At 42.2% G+C, this 20,578-nt stretch overlaps 2 protein-coding genes and 1 long non-coding RNA gene across 4 annotated transcripts in view; 2 read left to right on the forward strand and 1 right to left on the reverse strand.

Moving 5' to 3' along the window:
• The window catches only part of IGF2BP3 (insulin like growth factor 2 mRNA binding protein 3), a 112,266-nt gene extending 105,637 nt beyond the window's left edge, over positions 1 to 6,629 (forward strand). For both annotated transcript variants that reach the window (XM_032109712.1, XM_032109720.1), the window contains 3 exons: positions 2,713 to 2,844; positions 3,952 to 4,065; positions 4,996 to 6,629. In XM_032109712.1, the coding sequence (XP_031965603.1) occupies positions 2,713 to 2,844; positions 3,952 to 4,065; positions 4,996 to 5,097 (348 nt within the window). In that variant the 3' untranslated portion in view covers positions 5,098 to 6,629. The remainder of the gene's footprint in view (positions 1 to 2,712; positions 2,845 to 3,951; positions 4,066 to 4,995) is intronic.
• Positions 6,630 to 10,623: 3,994 nt separating this feature from the next.
• On the reverse strand, positions 10,624 to 17,386 carry MALSU1 (mitochondrial assembly of ribosomal large subunit 1). The gene is made up of 4 exons (XM_032109734.1): positions 17,188 to 17,386; positions 15,433 to 15,611; positions 12,634 to 12,715; positions 10,624 to 11,449 (listed from the first exon to the last, which is right to left on the reverse strand). The coding sequence occupies exons 1-4, from the start codon at positions 17,384 to 17,386 to the stop codon at positions 11,271 to 11,273; spliced, it is 639 nt and encodes a 212-aa protein (XP_031965625.1). The 3' UTR covers positions 10,624 to 11,270.
• A 385-nt stretch (positions 17,387 to 17,771) lies between these two features.
• LOC116444388 lies at positions 17,772 to 20,302 on the forward strand. Its single transcript, XR_004240297.1, has 2 exons — positions 17,772 to 19,106; positions 19,506 to 20,302. It is a non-coding gene; the product is annotated as an uncharacterized LOC116444388 (long non-coding RNA).
• Positions 20,303 to 20,578: the final 276 nt, after the last annotated feature.

The raw sequence follows: 20,578 nt of genomic DNA on the forward strand, positions 1-20,578 counted from the left end.
GAGGCCACATTCTGGTCACCTGAAAACTGGTGGGTGTTTCATGTAAGAAAGAATCAAGTCTAGCATAAAAATATTACATTCCTAAATTTCTCTTCTATCTACAAGCACCTTTGAGTTGAGTCTTTTAATCTGTCTTAAGATGTGCAACAGTTTTGTGTGCTTAATTGAAATAACAAAGCTGACAAGATGAAATCAAGTCTTCCCAGGTTGCTGTTTTGTGCAAAATGGAAAATGCTTTTTGGGTAGCTCTAAGATAAATGCAAGATTTCTAATTGTTTTTCCACTACAACTATAAGGAGATAATCAACTTGATTATCCCCTCTGTGTTCAAATTAAGTTATAGAGTGCCCTTTTGCCTGAAACATCAAGGGATAAAAGTAGTCACCCCAAAGGGAGTTGACTGTGCTAGGAGTGATGCAGGCAGCTCAGTGCAGCAGCCTGGCATCCTCACAGAATGAGGCCTGGAGCAAGTAGAAAGTCACTTGAGAGTTTATACCCTGGCATAATTTTTTTTGCCTGTTCTCATTCTTGACTTTGTATTCTTGCTTTAGGGCATCTTGCAAGAAGGAGGTGCACAAACTTCAGGGGTATCAGTTTCAATAATGCCTTTAGGATTTTTGGAAAATTATCAGGGCAGGTATTTTGTAGTGGTAATAAAAAATTAGATGCATTTGGGATTGTTGCTCAGTTACCATATGCATTTGAGATGCTACTGAAGGCAAAGCATGTCTTTGAAGCTCTGTCTCCTCGATATTTTCTGTGTGCATGTGGGCTTGGCCACATGGAATGTTTCACATATTGGGTACTCTCATGGACGGGGTCAACACAAAGTCATATACTGGCTACTCCTTTTCATCAGGTATCAGTGGACTGACCCTCAAGGAGTAGCATGCCAAAGGAAATCTGGGCATCCCTTATCCTAACTTTTCATGTAGACAAAGGCTTGCCCTCAGGTTTATTCCCCAGGATAAACTGGGGGTCCCACAGAGCTCTTCTGGCAGCTCTTCTCTCCAACCTGGATCATGCAAGGAGGAAAGTGTCCTTTTTCTGCAACCCATACATAGGTTAAAACCACATCCATCAGTCACTACTTTACACCTGGGCTCTGCTTGCAAAGGTGCATTAATGTAGTAGCACAGTCAATGCTCCTGAGTATGCTGGTCTTATGAAGGAAAGGGATTATCCCTTGGGGCTTCATTCAGCTCCTGACCTTTGTAGTCTTTTAGCTGCTCTTTGAGGCAGAGCTCAGTCTTTCCTTTTATCACCACTGTTAACCTGAAGCTGGCCTTACAGCCAGGTCCACACAGTGTTTGTGCTCTCCTTAAACTCTGACTAAGAAGGGTCTCCTCTCTTGGGACAGTGGTTGTTGGGGCACCAAGAATGTAAGCTGGTGCTCAACAACTTGAAGAGGGAATAGCTGCTGCTCAAATGAGTAATGAGCTCTTGGAGAGGCAGTGCTATCCCAGAGTGTGTGACTTTGGCATCCTTTCCTTACTCCATTGTGTTCTGCTGCCTGTGATTCACGTCCACGGTAGCTGCACTGGCTGCATCCTTTTCTTCCTCAGCTGCTGCAGCCTGAGGATGTTGCAGTGTGCAGGATTAGTTGTTAGCAAGACCATGGGAAGGAAACATGCCACTGTTCAGAGCCTCTCCTGCAGTGCTCCCTAGAGTTCAGGCATCCCTCTGACACCACTATTCATGCATGACTCTGTTGCCTTGGATCTGGGATATATGAAAGTGAAGTGGGATCTAGTGTAGAAAACATATTTCAGCCACCATTTAAAACTGTGAAGGAGCTTGCAGCCTAGTTAGGTTGTTTCCTTTCCTAAAGACCTTCTCAAGAACGGAAAGATTTGAGATGTTGGAAGACCATCTACAATCTTTTTTAAAAAAGTCCATATCCCATCTTTCTTTATAATTTGGCAGTAATGGGAGCTCCTTTGAAGCATCTAGGAGCCACAGAGTAGATGATCTGGTTACCATTTCTCATTAATTCACTGATGAACTGCTGTGAATAAGGAAATAGATGTGTTTAAAAATCAGCAGATTTTAAAAATCAGCAAAAAACCCCCCTTACTCTCTCAGCGGACATTCTTCTTGCTATCTGGCACTTGTGTGTTTCCCAGAAAAAGGAACTGTGTGCTGGTTGGAATAATACTTTTCCCATGGTACTATTTAGATCTGGGCAGTTTGACTCTTTACTTTGGGAAATTAAGAAAGTGCTAAGTTATGTATTTTTAAACAATATGTTGTAATGGATTGTAAAAGCAAGCTTTTTGCTCCAGTTGGAGTCTTTATCCCATGACTTGTTGGGGGTGTTGTGGCTTTTTTAGTTTTGCATCCTTAAAAGAATGGGTTTCTGAGTCAATTAATTGCATTTTGTGCTTCTGGGTGTAATAAAAAACTTCAGCCTGACGGTTCTTGTCTCCACCACTCTTTACAGAAATGCAATAGTCCCTTTCAAAAGCAATATTTCTATGAAAAGCAGAATAATATCGATCCCTGTTAAATTGCTGTGTGGTTCCCTGGTTTGCCAAGCAATCTTTAAAGTTAGACAGTGGTACTTCCTAGTTTGGTACAAAGACTTCTTTTAGAAAAAAGTATATTTATTAGGGAAAACACTATGTCAGGATTGTGTCTCCTTTCTGTGGAATTTCTTGATGTTAACTAGATTCCAAGAAGACCATTCTCTAACTGAAAGCAATTTTGCAGGCTCAAGGGAGAATCTATGGAAAACTTAAAGAAGAAAATTTCTTTGGACCTAAAGAAGAAGTGAAACTTGAGGCTCATATAAAAGTGCCATCCTATGCTGCTGGTAGAGTTATTGGTAAAGGAGGCAAAACAGTAAGTAGCTGAAATAAAACTCCGTGTTGCTCAGTTATGTTTCATATTCTGGTGTGTATATATACATAAAGCTCAAACTTTTAGCCAAACTAATTCTTTGATGTTACATTAAAGCGGGAGCTATTTTCTTAGGTGTGCTTGTTAAGTTTTCCTTTCTTCTACTGTGGAGTTGAAGCCAATCTTAGAATGATTTATTTAATTTCTAAATAAGTGGTAGGAATTTAAGACATGTTCAGACCTCAATATTACAAAAACATGTATCCATCTTTGTTTCAATTAAATTGATGGCATTTCTTAGGCTCATTTGGTTGTATAAAATAACATAATTGAGATTTTTCAATCCTCAAGAGGTGCTGGTGCTCTAGTATTTTCACATGGTGTTAAGTCAGGAGCTAGATGATATGTGCCAAGACATGGTTCAGTCTTGGGTGTCCATCCTGAGTGCAACAGGGTCTGTAGGTTAAGTGTCAGGAGGCAGTGTGGCCTCTTCCACTACTTCCAGTGGTAAGAGGTTTGAGGACAAACATGTCTGAGAAGCTGTTCATCTAAAACATTAATTACACAATGACAAGCATTTCTAAAATAAAATCAGCGTAAATGAGACAAAGACTCTAACATTACCTCTACTTAACACTATGGAAGCCTGATAAGCTGCTGAAAATAATTTGAACAAACAGAACGTTTCATTGTTCAGTCTAAAGCTCTCCATCTTGTGGAGGTTTTTGAAGGAAAAGTGTGTAAATACTCTGACATTTTTCTTCCCTTTATTATATGATTTTTCTGACCTTACACTTTTAAACTCAACTGTAAATACTGTGGCATCTATTTGCTTTTTTTAAGTCATGTATTTAACACCTTCTGTGTGTTGTATTTAGTCTTTAAAACACTTCTACAAACCCAGAGGACTTGGTGCTAATTTATGTTAAGAGACACAAGAGGCTCATCTTGCAGAGTGCACGCTGCTGCATAAAGATGCTTTCTGTTAGTGAGGAGTTTTTAGAAATGTAGCTTAGAGGATGATGTTTCAGTGGTTGGTATCTTTGAGGCTTGGTGGTTGTATAACATTTGTTAGTTTAGAGGTTTCTGACTTGTACTATCTGTTTATAGGTAAATGAGCTTCAAAACTTGACAAGTGCAGAAGTTGTAGTCCCTCGTGACCAGACACCTGATGAAAATGATCAGGTGGTTGTGAAAATAACTGGTCACTTCTATGCATGCCAGGTAGGAGGACTGCAGTGATTTTCTGTATTGCCTTGATGTTTCCATGGTCTTTCTTTTATAGCAATGTGCAGGAGCCAAGGGATGGAAGACTTCTGCTCAGGATACAGAAAGCACTGCTTGCCAGGCTCCTCTGGTTGTCTCGCTGCAATTAACTTTCCTCATGCCTTTGAGAGAGATTTATAACAATACTGCATGTTTACATATGCAAAACATTCTCCTTAAATTCTTCAGTCAATTTATGCAGGCTCTGGCACTGCTATAACTTTCAAAGCAAAAGAAAATCCAAGTTGTGATTGGGCTGAAATTCAGAAGGAACAGAGACACAAGCCATCCCATAGTATCTGGAAAGAATCACACCCATATATGTAATTGGTCCCCATTGCCCAATCTGTTGATTTAATATCATAAATAAAACGATCACAAGATTCCTTCCTTCACTTAACTCAGACTTATTTCTTTTGATACTTTGCTACAGGTGGCTTGTAGTTCAGAAAGGAGATCAGGTGGGTGGGCAGTCGTGTAAGTCTGACCTTCTGGATATCCCAGTGTATAAAAAATTTGTACGCTCTTTTATTAAAACAGTGGTTCTTATAAAAGATTAGTATTTCCTGAGGAGTAAAATGCAGGCTGTAGCTTCAGTAATCTCAACATTGGTAGTCATCTCCCAATTCTCATGCTTTCTATATAACAGATCTGAAAACTGACCATGCGAGTACTTGTGGTAGGTGAAAAGGGAAGTAAAATTAAAATTTGGGTTGTACTTCATGATTAATTCCAAGTGCATTTTAATTAACAAGTGAGCTTGTCGGTACTAGGGATTTAGTTATTCCAGATTTTCTTAATCCCAGTAGCATCTCTTGTTGGTTGTAAACAGCAGTCACTGCAGCATGGCATCATGATGGGTTGTTTCTTCTTCTTTGTGTCCTTCAGCTTGCTCAGAGAAAAATTCAGGAAATACTGGCTCAGGTAAGAAGGCAGCAGCAACAGCAAAAAACATTGCAAAGCGGACAGCCTCAGCCAAGACGGAAATAAAGGTTTAGGAAATGGCCCATCAGAGACAGATGCCAGACCAAAGACAGACTGTGCGACGAGAGACGGGTGGTGAGCACCTGTTGAAGATTTATGCAGAAGATCCACCAAGCCAATCACCTGTTCGAGGACCAGGCAACCGTTGAACGCTGTCTCTGAGAATGTATTCTTTAGGCTCTCTCAAACTTTTGAAACCCAGCTTTAAAATAAGGACCCCTTCACTTCCCTTTTGTTCTATTCTCACAATTTAACATAAACTCGTTAGTCTTTTTTATTGTTCTTATTATTCCCCAACAATTTTAGAACTTGGTTTAATGAAGCTTTCTCTTCTGAGTTCACTGGTTAAAAAAAAAAAGAAAAGAAAAAAACCAACAAAAAAAACAAAGAAAAGGCATTGCTCTTATAGGTCCAGTTGTAAAAGAAGAAACACATTTGGAGGGTGGGATTGCGGGTGGGCTAGGGTTAGAGCAAGGGTATTGACAAGAGTTTAAGTGTTAGTCCCAATGTTGAAACAAGTGGCATTTTTTAAAAAGAATTTGGTTGCATTTTTACATAACACTGCCATGAATAACCTAAGGGAAGTGTTGAATGGTGTTGGCCAGGGCATAAAAAGATAAATATGCATTTTACTAAACTACCTCAGGCATTTAGTACCTCAATGAGAAATTGTTCCTTTTTTGCTTTTTTTTTTTGGTATTTTGTATACTTTATAAAGCTAATAGTTCTTGAGCATTTTATTTTTTTAAAAAAAATTAAAATTTGATCAGCCACCAGCCAGGAGTACTACAGACTTATCGGGGAAAAATATAGTAGAGCACTTCTAGCTGCTGGCTGATGGGAGTAAGGTGGGTAAAAAAAACACAGCCTCAGATTTCCTGAGGGCTTCAACACCATCATTTGTTTAAAAAAAAAATTCAGTGAATGTTCAAAAGATAGTGAATGATGCCAACATTCTGATAGCAGCAATGCCGTTTAGTTTTCTTTTAAGATGGGATGAAAAAGTTTGTGACGGTACTTTTTTGGGAACAGGACAAGGAAGTGATGGCAAGAGGCTGGGGTTGGGGGAAAAATTTAGAAGGCTGCAAGAGGCTGAATTTTTTTTTTTGTGCTACTTGATTGAATGCATGAACCCTTTGTGCCTTTGACCATCACTACCTAATAATGCTACATTTAACCATTTGCAGCCCATTTGGACTTTGCCATTTTGTTCAAAGAGCAAGCTTCATCTTCAGTTTGATAGAACACTTGATCTGCTGGAGCATTTTTGAGGCCAGGAGGGTCTCTGCTGTCTGCAGATCACATCATACTGCTTTCAGTTACCACGATGGGGGAAGGTCAAACAGTGTTTGATCACATTGAAAGATAATGAAAGGCTAAGTTTACATATCCAGCCGCTGTTATGGGCCACACTAAGCCACTTTGAAGGTTTTGAAAATGATTACAAGAAAAAAAACAAACAAAACAGCAACCTCTCTAGCCTGGCTTATAATAGATGCAGCAGGATTTATGCACGTTCTGCAACCAACCATTAGAGGAGAACAAAAAAATGTCAAAAGGCAGGGATAACAGGAAAGTTACCAAATTTTTTAATTTCCAAATGTAATTTGAATGATGATTGTGGTAATAGTGACACATTCAAGTTTCTACAATAAACTTCAGTCTACCTCAGTTTAAGAAAAAAAAAATGTGGCAACACATGGTGCATAAAGACTGCTGTGTGTGTGTGTGTGCGCGTGCGCGCCTGTGTGTGTGTGGTCGACAGAGCCATGCTATTACCTCTGAACCTTTTTTTGTGATGTTTTTTTGTGCATGAGATGATCAGAATCACCATGCTGCACTGATTTGAGGGGCACAGCGAGCAAAAACATTTGTTTCATCATTTTGTTATCTACCTCTTAGGTTCATGTTGAAATAGAGGCATTACTACATAGACTAGATAATTTTCCCAAAGATCATTGTTGTACAGATTAGATAATTTTGAAAATGGTCTGAAGTGTTTTTCCTGCATCTCTTCTTTACTAATTGGTTTAAAAACCACAAACTTATGTTGTAGTTTTAGCAAAGAAAAATGAGTTTCTTTTCCTTTTTTGACAGTGACCTTCATCTAGCCTTTAGGATAATTTTTTTTTCTTACAATGAATTTAAAATTACTGAAGTATGGAAAGTACATAGCATTTTAATTTTTGTTGAGGCTTAAGTCAGTCGGACGTTCCTTTCTTAACATTTGAGAAGGATTTGACTTCATTATTTTCCATTAAAAATTACTTTACAGATAGGCGCTGCATTTGCATCTGCTGATTTAAATACTGTCATCTCTCTTAAATTTCTAGACTTAATATGGTATCTCATGTTTTTCTTTTCAATTGAGACTTGGTAATTTGGAGTATTTGGGAATAGCTAGAAAGTAAATACTGTAAATGATTTCAATATCCACAAAGTATGGATCATTTTTCATCTGTAATGTGCCCCCCAATGCAGCTCTACTTGCCAGATGCCTCTGAATGGAATAAAGAGTTTAACTCCTATCATCAGATAAAGTTGTGTGGTGTTTTTTTAAATTAACGAGGCATAGGGACAGACTGTCCTGAGTGTTTGCAGTGCTTTGATCAAGTTGGTTTTCTCTCCATAATAACTGGATAAGGATGAACAGTAACCTACAGGTATTCCATAGCTGCTAGGACAGCCAGGTTACAATGTTTGCACTTCCTAAACCAAGCAGTGACTTCTGTGGCTTGTAATTCATCTCCTTTCCATCTAACAATGCCCTACAAGTCTGTAGGACAACATTTGGTTCATGGTTCGCCTTGCACCATTCGCTTAGGCTGATTTGCTGTGGAAGGAACGTGGACTTGACAGCCCTGACTGTCACAGCAAACATGAAGGAGATCAGAAATGCAGTAATTTCTTTGTGGGGTGGGGGGGAGGGGAGGCAGTTTTTTACCCAGTCTTTACTGGGGTGGTCTTGGAGTGATGAAGCTTTGTAATGAATGTGGCCCTAGAAGCTTGGACAGGCAGAACCAGTCACGCTAGCAAACAAAAGTGTTGGCAACCTGTGTCTTACCCCAACCATGACCACCCAGACACACCACTTGCCAGTGAGGTGGTATCACCCCTCCATTTAGATCCTTATTAACATTATTTGGAGTAGAAATGAGACCAGATGTTTAACTGGTGCATGCTTTCACGTGAGAGGGAGGAGCTGGGGAATGAAGGAGCATCATGAATTACACAATTCTGTATCTTTCTAAAGAGAATTGGAAAACCCAACTTGGTTTCTGAACTAGTGCACCCTCCTACTTGTCTTCATAGCTCATTTCCTGGGGTCAACCAGCAGAAAGAGGGAATTGTGAAATTATGTCTGTAGAAGGCACTGCAGAGTACTGCATTTCACAGGGTAAGCTCATTTCTCCACGTCAATATCGAGCTTTCTTCTCAGAACAAGCACCCTGCCATTTGAGCAACATAAAAAGTCAAGCCTTGCTCTGTACTGCTGGTGCATTTGTGACAGCTCAACCCCTGTTTTAAGCATTTGCTTAATCATGACATTTTTATTTGCTTCTAACCTTCCAGAGCTTTTCTTCTTAAGCTGCAATTTCCAAGGCATGCGCTCTTTGTATCAGTTTCCATTAACTGGAGCATGTATGCTGTGCAAGACAGCCTGGGCTTGATATGGCACTAGGGTGTAGGATTCTTAAACAAACACGAAAAACTGTTGAGAAAGCACTCAGGCTGGGCTGTAACAGATGTTAGCTCAAGTGAAGGACACACGCTCTGCTTGAAAACAAAGTTACTCAGATGCAGTGCAGGAAATCAGTGAAATTATGACAAAAGTTTCACTTAGTGGTTTCTCCTGTTCATCTCGTCAAGGGATCCTTCACAGAGCCAAACCTACATGCACCTGTCCAGGAGGACTGAATGCTGAATCTACAGAGCCATTGCATAAGTTGCTTGGTATTTTTATTTTACTCAGAAATCACCTATCTATCCAACAGGAATCACTCCCAAATGTTTTCTTTCCAAAAGGGCTCTAGTGTTGCACAGTACTGACCGTCCAGGTTCTCTGGGTTAATTCCTTTGTCCCAGCTTCTAGGGAGTCTCAGGCCATAGTCTCACAAGGCTGGCAGGTAACGTGGTTGGGGCATTGCAGTAGCTCAGCAGAGATTAGAAATGCTTCTGTTAAATGGATGAAGACCAAGTTCTTTCCCTGAGCTGGCAGTTTTGATTGTTTAGTAGTAACCAGTGGATGTTCACAGAACTCCTTTTCACAATATGCTTTGGCAGTTAAGTCAGTTACATTTGTTTATTTTACTGGGTTTTGTCTCCTCTGTTTTCATTTTTTCTGTCTTGTCTTACAGACTAGTACCCTTTTTCACCTCTAAGAATCCTAGCCTGCTCACACGGCTGCTCCCTCTCTTACTGCTATTTCTAGGTACTCCTTTTGTTACTGCTCTTTCAGATAGGAGACTGTATGCGGTTCTAGTTACTAAATGTGGGTTCATATAATGGCATAGTGACTGCTGAACCTACCTCTATTCATCACATATTACTTATCCACAGCAGCAGTAAAAGGCAAATGTTTCAGGGAATGAGTCAAAGTTACTCCTACGCATCCCTCCTAGGAGGAAATGCCTGATTTAGAACCCATCAGGCTGTAAGACATCCAAGGTTATCTTCCTCCCATGTGATACTTTCAAGAAGTATCATGAAGCATTTTGAAAACCTTTCTCTGTAGCTGTATTTCCCAACAAAATATTTGTTTTGTGGGCAAAGATGTTTCATCCGCATGGCTTAACTACACTTAAAAAATACCTTTTGCTTAACTGCAGAACTATCTGCTGCCTTGTATCAAAGAGCAGGTGAACTTGGAGGCAGTCATCCCTGAAAGAACAGAGGTTAGACACAGCAAGAAAACATGGCATGAAATACAGAGAGAAGTGGGTTTCGGTTTGTTTGGGTTTTTTTAAACAAGCACACATACTTCCTCCTGAACACAGCTATAGGCACAAAAACCAGGCTCACTTTGAGCATTACAAACAGCAGGGCAGAGATGCAGACAGGGCTTGCAGTAATTTGTGGGGCTATGGGGAGAAAAAGGTGATTACCCTCAGGATCTCCTGTTTCTGCTTTCTGATACATGGCAGAGCAAACTTCTCCAGGAGGAAGAGATCCTAACCCAGTGATGAAACCCCTGCCCTGAAGTAGAGAAAAGCATCTTGTCTTACACAGACAGGTTGGTTACCACCTTGAAGCTCTTCTAGCTGGTTATCAGGCCATGCATCAGTCATGCTAAGAACATACTGCACAATGACTTCTGAAAGTGCTGAACAGTCCATTAGCAGCAAATAATGCTCAGTGACCAAGAGCTTCACTCTTTTTCACCACTTCAGAGAGTTGAAGGTTTGCACTGCCATAGTGTGTTGTGTCAGCGTCCCTTTTCAGAAAGTAGGTGAGTGAAAAACTAGGAGAGGAGTCAACTGCACATGCAGAATGAGCTGAATGCTTTAACATGAAAACAAGTAATTGACGCACTTCAGTTCAGGGCTTGTTTATTATTATTAAAACCAGGTTTGCCTTGGCTGGAAAACTGATTTACTGCTCTGATAACTCAAAGCACATTTATTTGTCACTGCTGCTCTTGGCTTTTATATTCTCAGTAACAGCAGTCTGTTTTCTGTCCCCCTTCAGACCATGACTTGCTTTATTGTGACCAGAAGCAAGCGGCTTAACACAAGAAGCATCATCTCAACTGTACTACTTCACAGTTTTTTCTTGCAGCACTCCAGTCTGTTTTGCAGTGCTACTATAGGGTGTCTTTCAAAAATATTAGAAAAACAATTGCTCTAGAGGCTGAGCATGATTTCCAGCTTAAGAACCTGTCTTTGCCCCATTCTTGTCACTGCAAACTCCACTAAGACAGTGGCTCCCCTGGGAAGCTCTGATAGGATTCCTTCTTTGACATTTCATGGTTGGACTCTTATCTTAAGGACTCTTACCTTAAGGGCTTTCTCCAATCTTAATGATTTTGTTATTCTGCTCACCTTAGCTTGTTCAGAACTCTACCTAGGCACATCTAATAAAAAACACTGTTTTGTACTGATCAATTGTACTGACTACTCAGTCAGTTCCCAAGACTTATGCCTCAGGCACACTCATTCTCTTTCCATGCAGTAGCTGCTTTAAGTTCTTGTCTCAAGATGATCACTGCTGTTAGAAGTCAGTCCAAATATAAAGTCTTTTGGCAGGGACTGTGGAGTCATCTGTGCTAACTGGTCATCATAGGGACCAAGAGTCCACAGCTTCTCCAATTCATAAACTTCTCGCGTCTCTGGCAGCATGAAATGCACCACTATGTCACCTGCACAGAACAGAAATTCACAATAAATTAATGGGAACAGTAAAGAACTACTACACCTTCAGCTGACCAAGGAGTTCAAGTCTTCCACCCCTTTTATGGATAGATACAACATGTCAGCTGGTAAAGGTCCCTTCCTAAGCTGCTGCTTCCAGTTCTCAAGCAGAGTTAGGAATTGGTCAAAAGACTCCCAAGACTACAGTAACAAAATATGAGGCACAATACTTTAAAATAAGGCACTATCACAGACTCCAAACCAAAGAAATTACGACTTCTATGGGACAGAAGACAGTCAAAAGGAATTTTACTTGAAAGAGTCCCCCAAGGTGACAGATGGATTTTCAGCTTTCTTGTATTGCCAGCAACATTCAGCAAAAGCCAAGTAATTTTTCCTAGGTGTGTAGCTCATACTTCACAGGTGGTTTTTACAATGAAATAGGTCCAAACTTTGATGTAGTAAGTTTTTCTGGTTTCATTAATTCTGTGCAAACAGTAGAGAATGTTAATTTCAGTGTTCATCTAATGCACTTCTTTGTAGTTATACCCTTAAATTCCAATTCATTTTCAGTTACTACTGTCAATAATTATTATAGTTAAGTAACCAAGGCTGAACATCAGTGGTTGCAGTGCTCTTCACTCATCCATGCACTCTTTTAGGTCAAAACATCAAGCCAGGGTGTGAGATTCTAAAAGTAGCAGTGAAGGAGAAAAGCTTTTTGAATGCAGTCTTTTATATTTGTGTAGAGTTTCACACTTGTAGAATAAAGAATTAAACTCAATTTCTTAGGACTGAGGTTTAACCCCATGTCATGGTATGATCTGGACAGTGAAAAAGTCTGTTTAATAGTTCACTGCTAAGGCAGTGTACAATGAGCCCCCATTTACCCAAACACGGATTACAGAAACCTGAGGAAACTGACTGAAGTAGCTGGTTTTTCCCCCCACTGTTGTTATCTTCAATTTATTAGGACCTGTTTTAGCCACTGAAGAGTGGCTACTGTTTTTTCTCAGTGCCAAAGATACTTAGTGGAAAATCATTTAATATCTCAATGAGTTCAAGCAACAATGGGAATTCCCGACAGCAGAATATTGTGAACTTTCCACAGCAACCAGGGTTCATGGTGAGATACTTCTGTCAACAAAGAGCTCATGCAAACTTTGTTTTTGTCAGATTCACAAATATTTACCAAAATCAATGCACAGCCAGTCATCTGTCTCTTTTCCTTCAATCTGAGCATGAGGACCACCATCTTCTTTGAGATGCTTGTACTGAGAAAAAAAAATGAATGGCAGAAAACTAAATCTTTTGCATTTACTCAAAAGCACTCAAACTTAACAGAGAGGCTTGACTTTGCTGAGTTGTTTTAAAGCTTAAATGGGTTAGATTACTTCATGTTGGTTCTGGGGTCTGCACAAAAGAAAAAGGTTAATATACACTTGCAGTAGTGGAAAATAGGCACAGATTTCTCAAATCTGAAATTCTAATGCTCTGGATTCCCATACAGTTGTCCAAGAATTTTGTAGGTATATTTTATCAAGATGAATACTAAATACAAGTGCGTACAGTAGTCTTTCAGTTACTGGATCCCTACAGCTGCCACCACCACCTTGTTTTATTTCCGATAATAAATGGTGGTTTACACTGGCAGGTTGAGGACGCAGAAATGGAGATGCTGAGCTTATTTTCTTCTCAGATGGAAGGGAGCAGGGCAAAAAGAAGTTTCATCCCCTGCCATGAGGAAGGCACTCAAACCAGCCTCCTGTCTCTTGAGGGCACGTGCCCAACGCTTGCTGCAAGCTGGGGGGAAGCACGACCAGCACCCAGGTTTCCACCTGGGAACTGCTGCGGGAGAGGGGGCAGCTCAAAGCAGGACTGCATGCAGTCAGCCAGGGAAAGTGGGTAGCTCCCCATGCAGCACATGGTTTGAGACGCTCAGCTCTCCCCAGCCAGTACATGAAGAACCCAAGCACCCACCAGAGCTGGAGAAATTTGACAACTCGAGGCTGAAGTAGGGTCACTTTCAGACCTGGCCATAACCTACTTGTTCCTCTACAAGGAGTATCCATAGATATGGCTCCAACAGCCCTTTCTGTCATGGAAGACAGAACACAAAATAACATGTACAAGCAATGGCTGGCTGGCAAATGAGTCCCACTTCACTGGGAATGCAATTATCACAAAATGCAGCTGTTCCTGGTTGTTCCACACAATGTTAGCTGCTGGGTAATGACCCTAATTTGCAAACCAGCACGGAAAACTTTCAAAATGGTAACTCAGAACTAGTTCTACCTTCTTTTCTTTAAGACGGCTTGTGAGATATCTTCAAAAGACTCCAACAGTCTGCTCAAAATGCTAAAAAGCCCTGTGTGCACTGCCATCAGCTATCATCAGGTTGCAAAGGCTGATACCTGTTACATGTTTCCAAGCCTCATCTTTAGAAGCTGTGTCAGGTGAACAGATGACAATAAAGCCAAGTGTTAGCTTCTTCCTCTAACATGAAACCAGATGGGGATGTGGGGCTTTGCCATTTACAAGCTCCTGGAAGCAAAGCAGGAAGACCTCATGCTATACCTGAGCACCTCTGTGTTTTACTGTGAGTAAATCATAAGAGTTTAGGAATGGTACTAAAGCTTAACAGCTGCCTGGCAGCGCTCTGGAGCACCTGCTCTGCTTTACATCTTAAGCTTCAGCTACTTTTTACCTAGCAAACTTTCAGTGTGAGATGAGCTCAGCCACTCCCAAGTACTTGCCCAGGCTTCCCAGTTTCTCAGGATGCCCTCTTGGGACACCATGTCTCCCAAGAGGCTCTGCCCTTGCGAAGTTGCTGATTTTACAGCCACCAGAGGCTGCAGCCATGTGTTTGCAGGGTAGGTGGTATTCATTGATTTCTCCTGGTCTGGGGGGAAATGTAAAGCTCCCGAGACTACCAAGTTATACAACAGAGTACATATTAAGCACTTAGATTTAGAATACTCAAATCACATTAACGCAACTTCCAGCTTAAGGCAAAATTTTGGTTTGCAAAGATGCATCAGTTTCTGCAGAGAACACAAGAAACTCCCCATACTTGCTCAGAAAGGCCCTGAAAAGCTAAACCATCTCTCCCACTCTCCTTTTCCCCCACAAGCCTCACAGCTGAAACCAATGGGACTGGAAAGAAGAAAGTAAAACCAGGAGTGAAAGGAAAAACAGGGTCAGGAAGGGAAAGAAAGTGGGTGGTGAGAAGGCAAACTCCAGGCTGAGCACAGACAGCTGACTGAGATGGGGGCTGCTCGTATTTCCCATGCTGTGCTTTTTAACAGTTGCATGGCTCTTCTCTGGCAATAAAGTTTCTCCCTCCCTGAGTTTGGTCCTCATCCCTAAGATCTAGCTGTAATTTAATTCTGACCTCTATTTCTGTACTGAAAAGTTCCCTTTCTTCCATAGCCAAACAGCACAGGATTTCTGTGCAAGGATGGCTGCTGCTTCTCCTCTCCTGCAGCACATGCACAGCAGGGTGACTACTAACTACCAGTTTGCTTTAAGCTCATGAGGGGATCCTGTGCCTCTTAAGAGGCCGTATTTTTTCCAGCCTTACAATATACCTGAGAACATGGAAAATTTAAGGATTAGGGTTTGAGAACAGTCAGATAAAGCTATTTTGAATGACTGGGAAAAGCAGTGGTGCTTGTTGGATGAAAATAAAAGCAGACATAAATTGTCAACACCATCTCACATCACTCATGTTCTAGCCACCCAACTGCGATGTCCCCAGTGTTCTACATACAGAGAGGTCTGTTTCTAAAACATATTACCTATATTTTGTGTACTACTGCTAAAGGAAAAACTCACAGTTACTTGCTAGATGTATTCAGGACTAAATTACATAACGTCATCAGTTTCATCTTACCTGGTACACTCCTACATATGCAATCCTGGAGAAATTCCTTTCACAACTTTTAAAACCATTCCCAAAACCCAGAGAGGGCAGCAAGAACTGTCTTACCATTTTCAGCATGTAATTTGCCATTGCATGAAGATGTCGTGTTGAAAATCCGCTCACAATTATAAAATAATCACAGTATTTTATTTCTGGAGATAGCTGGATGACACAGATGTCCTTAGCATTTTCTTGCCTCAGCAGTGCTACAACCAAGTCAATGTTGAACTTCGGAGGAACAGTATCTGGAACACATGGAAAAATAGTACAGCGGCAAATTTTCTTTTTAATTGCAAAAATAAACCATTTAAAGCCATAAAATAACAATTAACTGAATTATAGCCTAAGCTAGTCACTCACTGTGGAGTTTGATTTGATACTGACAATGCAACATGAACTGCAGATCTTTCAAAATCATTTTTACGACCACCAAAGCTGAGAACTAAGCAATCTTCCAGTAAAAAACACTATCACTAGATGCAACAGTTACCTAAATGAAACTTTGGTTTTTGCTAACTTACTTTTTTCTTGTTGTTGCCATTTAAAAGTCAATAGCATCATCACACTTGTCAATTGAGATGAATTAAACCTAAGTACTCCAACAGACATTATTAAAACAACAGAAAAAATTGAAAATATTTCAGAACAATGCTTTTCAACAATCTGTGATAATATATTGTGATGAAACTGTTCTAGAATATTAAGTAGAAGAAACCAATATTTTGAAAACGGAGCTGACATGATGCAGCGTGAAGACATTTTTTTATCTGCAGACTGAGTAAAGCCACTTTTTTTTCTCTTTTTCCCTAGCCTGATCTGCTGCACAGGATTATGATACTGCAGACAAAGCTTTAGTCCTTCAACAGTTTGAGGAAGCCAGCTTAGAAAACAGTAAATCAGTGCAACTGTGCTCTGTTCACACCATGAAATCAGTTTATTTCTAATTTGTCCTAATTAGGTAGATGCAACTTGTTTGCACACTTTAGGCATAATTTGAATCTGTCAGCAATGCAAGTCTGCCACTATAAAGTGAACGTTAGTGCAGACTGAGCATCAGCACAAAGCCAAGCTTTATATTTCCCAATATAAAGAAAAAGCCAAACAAAAGAACAATAGCTACAATTATATGCATGAATGGGGATATGAAATTGGATCAGATCTCTGTAAATGGAAGGCTTTCAGCTCAGGGCACTCTTTCAACTTTTTGCTGTGGTCACACATCTAGAAAATTAGCAGTGGCCACAGCTCCTCCAGACACAGCGGTTGCAGATGTCAAATATTTGCCTGGTAGCCACATGAGAAGCCTCCAGAGCCTGTCTGGAGAACGGATGGCCTCAACATCACCAGGCACTGACCGTCACGGTCAGATGCAGGCTAGAGGAGCTTTGCTGAACAGCTACAGCCACAAAGCAGCCCTGCGCACACAAGGCTTGTGCCTGTAACTAGCCCTCGCGCTTCGGACACCGACCCAACGGGGAGACTGCGAGTGCACGGCACAGCACCGCCTCGGGCTCGGCACCAGCCCCGTCACACAAGTGATCCTGCACGGATCCACACACGGGCTCCCACCACACCAGCCCCACTCCGCCCTTTCCAGCAGCGCTGGGGAGGCGATGCCGGCCCAGTGCTGCTGCCGTGACCCCGAGGCCCGCCGTGACTCCTGAGGTGAGGCCGATCCCACCGCACTGGGCACGGCGAGGATCCTCCGCAGCTGCAGACGCGATTCCACGCGTGCCGAGCAGCCCCTTCTTCGCGAGGAGTCACATTCCGCTCACGGTTCCGCTGGGCACCGCTGCCGCGCGACCTCGGGTTGGGCCCTACCTGCCACCTGCCGCCGCTCCGCCGCCGCCCCCAGCGCCCCGGCCCCGGCCCCGGCCCCGGCCCCGGCTCCGCCTCCCGCAGCCGCGCAGCCCCGACCCGGCGGGACCCGGGGTGGCGGCGGCTCCGCCCGCGGGACGCCCCCGGCCGCGGCCCCGAGCGGCCGCAGGAACCGCCGCGCCCCCGCCAGCGCCCGCCACATGCCGGCCCTCGCCCCGCCCCGCCCCGGCCGCCCCCCCGCCATTGGCCGGGGCGGGGCCGCCCCCTCCTCCCATTGGTGCAGCCGGCTGTCGCTCGGGCCGCGGCGCGCGCGCGGCGCTGCCCGGAGGGGGCGGTGCTGCCGGGGCTGTCCCCGGAGCGGCCTCGAGGCGGCCCCAGGCGGGCCTGCGGCTGCTGGCCCGGGGGCGGCGTCTCTCTGAGGGGAGGCGGGCGGTCGGGCCCTCATAGGGTCACAGAACCGTAGAAAGGCTTGGGGTGGAAAGGACCTTAAGTCATCCAGTTCGAACCTGCGTGCCATGGGCAGGGACACCTTCCCCTAGACGGTTGCTCAGAGCCCCATCCAACGTGGCCGTGAGCACTGCCAGGGATTAGGCATCCACAACTTCTTTGAGCGACCTGTTCCCGTGCCTCATCATCCTCACAGTAAAGAAAATTTCTCTACTATCTTTCGATTTGAAGCCATTTCCCCTTGTTCTGTTGCTCCTCAACCTTGTGGTCTCCCTTGTCCTCCCTGCCATGTGCAATTCATCTGTTGGGTTTTCAGCTGCATCCAGCCTGTGGGATGCTGGAGCCAGAAAACAGGTGCAGGTTAATTTGGGGATACATCCTGGAGGTAACCTAGCAGTTTGGTACCACAGCTTGGTAACATGGGCCAAAGGATAGTTAAACAAGCATCAATTTTAAAGATGGTTTGACGTGCCTAGATTTGAGAGGAAAGATAATTTCTGCTCTGTAATCACTGCTATGCTGTGCTGGGTTGCTGGGCAGCTGGAAAGGGGCAGATACAGTATATGGGCACTGCCGTATAAACCCAAACCGCATATCCCAGCTCAAGCCCTGTGTCCCTTTTTAAACTCTACAGTTTTGCCTAAAAAACTAACACATTTTTCTCAGGAAAACTGTGTTTTCCATTTCAGTAATTCCCACATAGTGTTAATGGGCACAGGGTAGTAGTCTCGCTATGCTTGGTTTGCTGTGGAGAAAGTTGTCAAGGGTTTAGAAACTATGGGCTGGGTGTGTTTAAGCATTTGTATTTAACGTGGGTGAAATGTATTTCCCTTTACCTCCTCCCCCTGGAAATCCTGGCATTTACAGGGTCACTAAAATAAAAGAATTCCCATTCAGAATGTGTTTCCCTCTCTCACCACATATGGTGGTCAAACAATGATATTAAGGTTTAAAAGACATAGCCATGGATGGTGCCAGACTCTTTCTAGTGGTGGCCCGCAACAGGGCGAGGAGCAGTGGCGAGAAACTAAAACCAAGAAGTTTCACCTCAACATGCGGAAGAACTTCTTTACCTTAAGGGTGGCAGAGCACTGGAACAGGCTGCCCGGGGAGGTCATGGAGTCTCCCTCTTTGGAGACATTCCAGACCCACTTGGACACACTCCTGTGTAATTTGCTGTAGGTGACCCTGTCTTGGGGGCGGGGGGGGAGGGTCTGGACTAGATCATCTCCAGAGGTCCCTTCCAACCTAAGAAATCTGGGATTATGGAATTCTGTGTGAATTATAAAGACTTGCAGTGATAAAAGCTTTATCTTTAAAGAAGATTTGACTACACTGTATGAGGCTGGAGGTGATTGTTTGTACTAATAAGCCACGGTGGCTGGATGTCTCTGGCAAAGTTTTGTTTGATTCCTCTACAGTTCCTTCAGAGACTGGTGTTTTTCAGCCTTGGTTTCAGCTTAAAAATACCTTTGGTAAGAAAAGTGCCACATCTGATGAGCCTTAAATGTATGCTATAAAAAATACTCAAGAAGAAAAAGGGGGAGGAACAAAACAAGTGGGTTGAATTAACAGCTCAATTTTTAAAGTAATTTTTAATCAGTTGCTACCCAACTGATGTTTCCATTTCTCTTGAAGACATGTTTGGAAAGATGTTCTTTCTATGAAGATGATGTACATTTATGTTTGATGTCATTCTTGATGTTATTTTTCCAAAGGGAATGCCTGAAACCTGTCTTGTAACATTTGCTGCCATTCACAAATCTGTTGTTTGTCAGCTGTTCTTGCCTTTGAAGGACATGAAGTTCATTTGTATCCTGATCTGTTCTGAAATTGTGTCAACTGGATGTTAAGAAAGTCTCCTTGCTTCTCAGGTTTGTGGTGCCATTGCTCTGAGTACACTTGGAGGGAGACTGCAAAACCAGCTCGATAACCAATGGTAGAGCCAGGTGTGAACTGAGGGTAAGGCAAATCCTGTGTTTTATGGAGGTAGACACTGTTTTGATCAATAATTGGGCAACTCATCAAGTTGCTTATCTCGCAGTTTCTCGTTCTGAGACAAAGCAATGAACTCTTTAAAATCATTACATGGTTTATTTGTCAGTGCAGCAGTTAAATCCCGTTGTATAAAAGTAAAGAGGTATGAAATAGAAGTTACAGCTGAAAAGACAAAATCATTATATAAAAATGTTGTATTCTGACATGAAACTTAAAGGGAGATAGTGCAAGATATTCCTAATACTTAGGTTAAAATATAAAAAAGCTCTTAATGTATGCCTGAAAGCCATTTTCTATGCAAAAGCTTAAGATGTCTCTGAGTATCCAACATGCAGCGTTTTGCAGAAGCAAGATGTTTTCTGCATGTAGCCTAGGTGGTAGCCTGAATCTTCACTGATCCTAAACTGTGACAGATTTAATGTTTTCATGCTTCATTACAGGTCATCTTAAGCTTTCCACTAAACCCCTGTCCTGCCTAAAGCTAGAGCAACAAATACAAATTACAGTCCTGCCTGACTGATAACAGAGACATAACATTTAGACAGTAATTTTTGCAGAAAATGTGTTTCCTTTTTAAGTCAGAAAATAGTTTGAGATGCTAGTTCTTAGACAATAGGATCTTACATATAAGGAAGATAGAACAATAGCAAGTACACTGCTTTTAATAATATAACTGAAATAGCCACAAAAGAATTACAATAATGGGAGAACCTGGAAACAAAAGAAGAAAAGAGGTTGTTGAATTTTAGAACTAAAGAACTAATCTCACAGGTATGTTGGAATCTGCATTTTTTTAAATATCTTTAAGTCATTTAGAGGTGTCTATGCACACTGGGAAGGGGCAGTGAAGACTAGATTCAGATTACGAATGATAAGCATTTGAAAGATCTGCTAAAACAGTAGGAAAGTGTGTTTATAATTATATATTGCCTCAGGAACAGAAAACAGT

The sequence above is a fragment of the Corvus moneduloides genome, chromosome 1 (assembly GCF_009650955.1).
Source record: "Corvus moneduloides isolate bCorMon1 chromosome 1, bCorMon1.pri, whole genome shotgun sequence".
Lineage (NCBI taxonomy): Eukaryota > Metazoa > Chordata > Aves > Passeriformes > Corvidae > Corvus > Corvus moneduloides.

Coding starts and splice junctions, on each gene's coding strand:
- MALSU1 (XM_032109734.1), bottom strand. CDS start 17,386: ATGTGGCGGGCGCTGGCGGGGGCGCGGCGGTTCCTGCGGCCGCTCGGG. Junction 15,612..17,187: donor GGAGCGGCGGCAGGTGGCAG/GTAGGGCCCAAC, acceptor CATGTGTTCCAG/ATACTGTTCCTCCGAAGTTC. Junction 11,450..12,633: donor CTGGCTGTGCATTGATTTTG/GTAAATATTTGT, acceptor TGTTCTGTGCAG/GTGACATAGTGGTGCATTTC.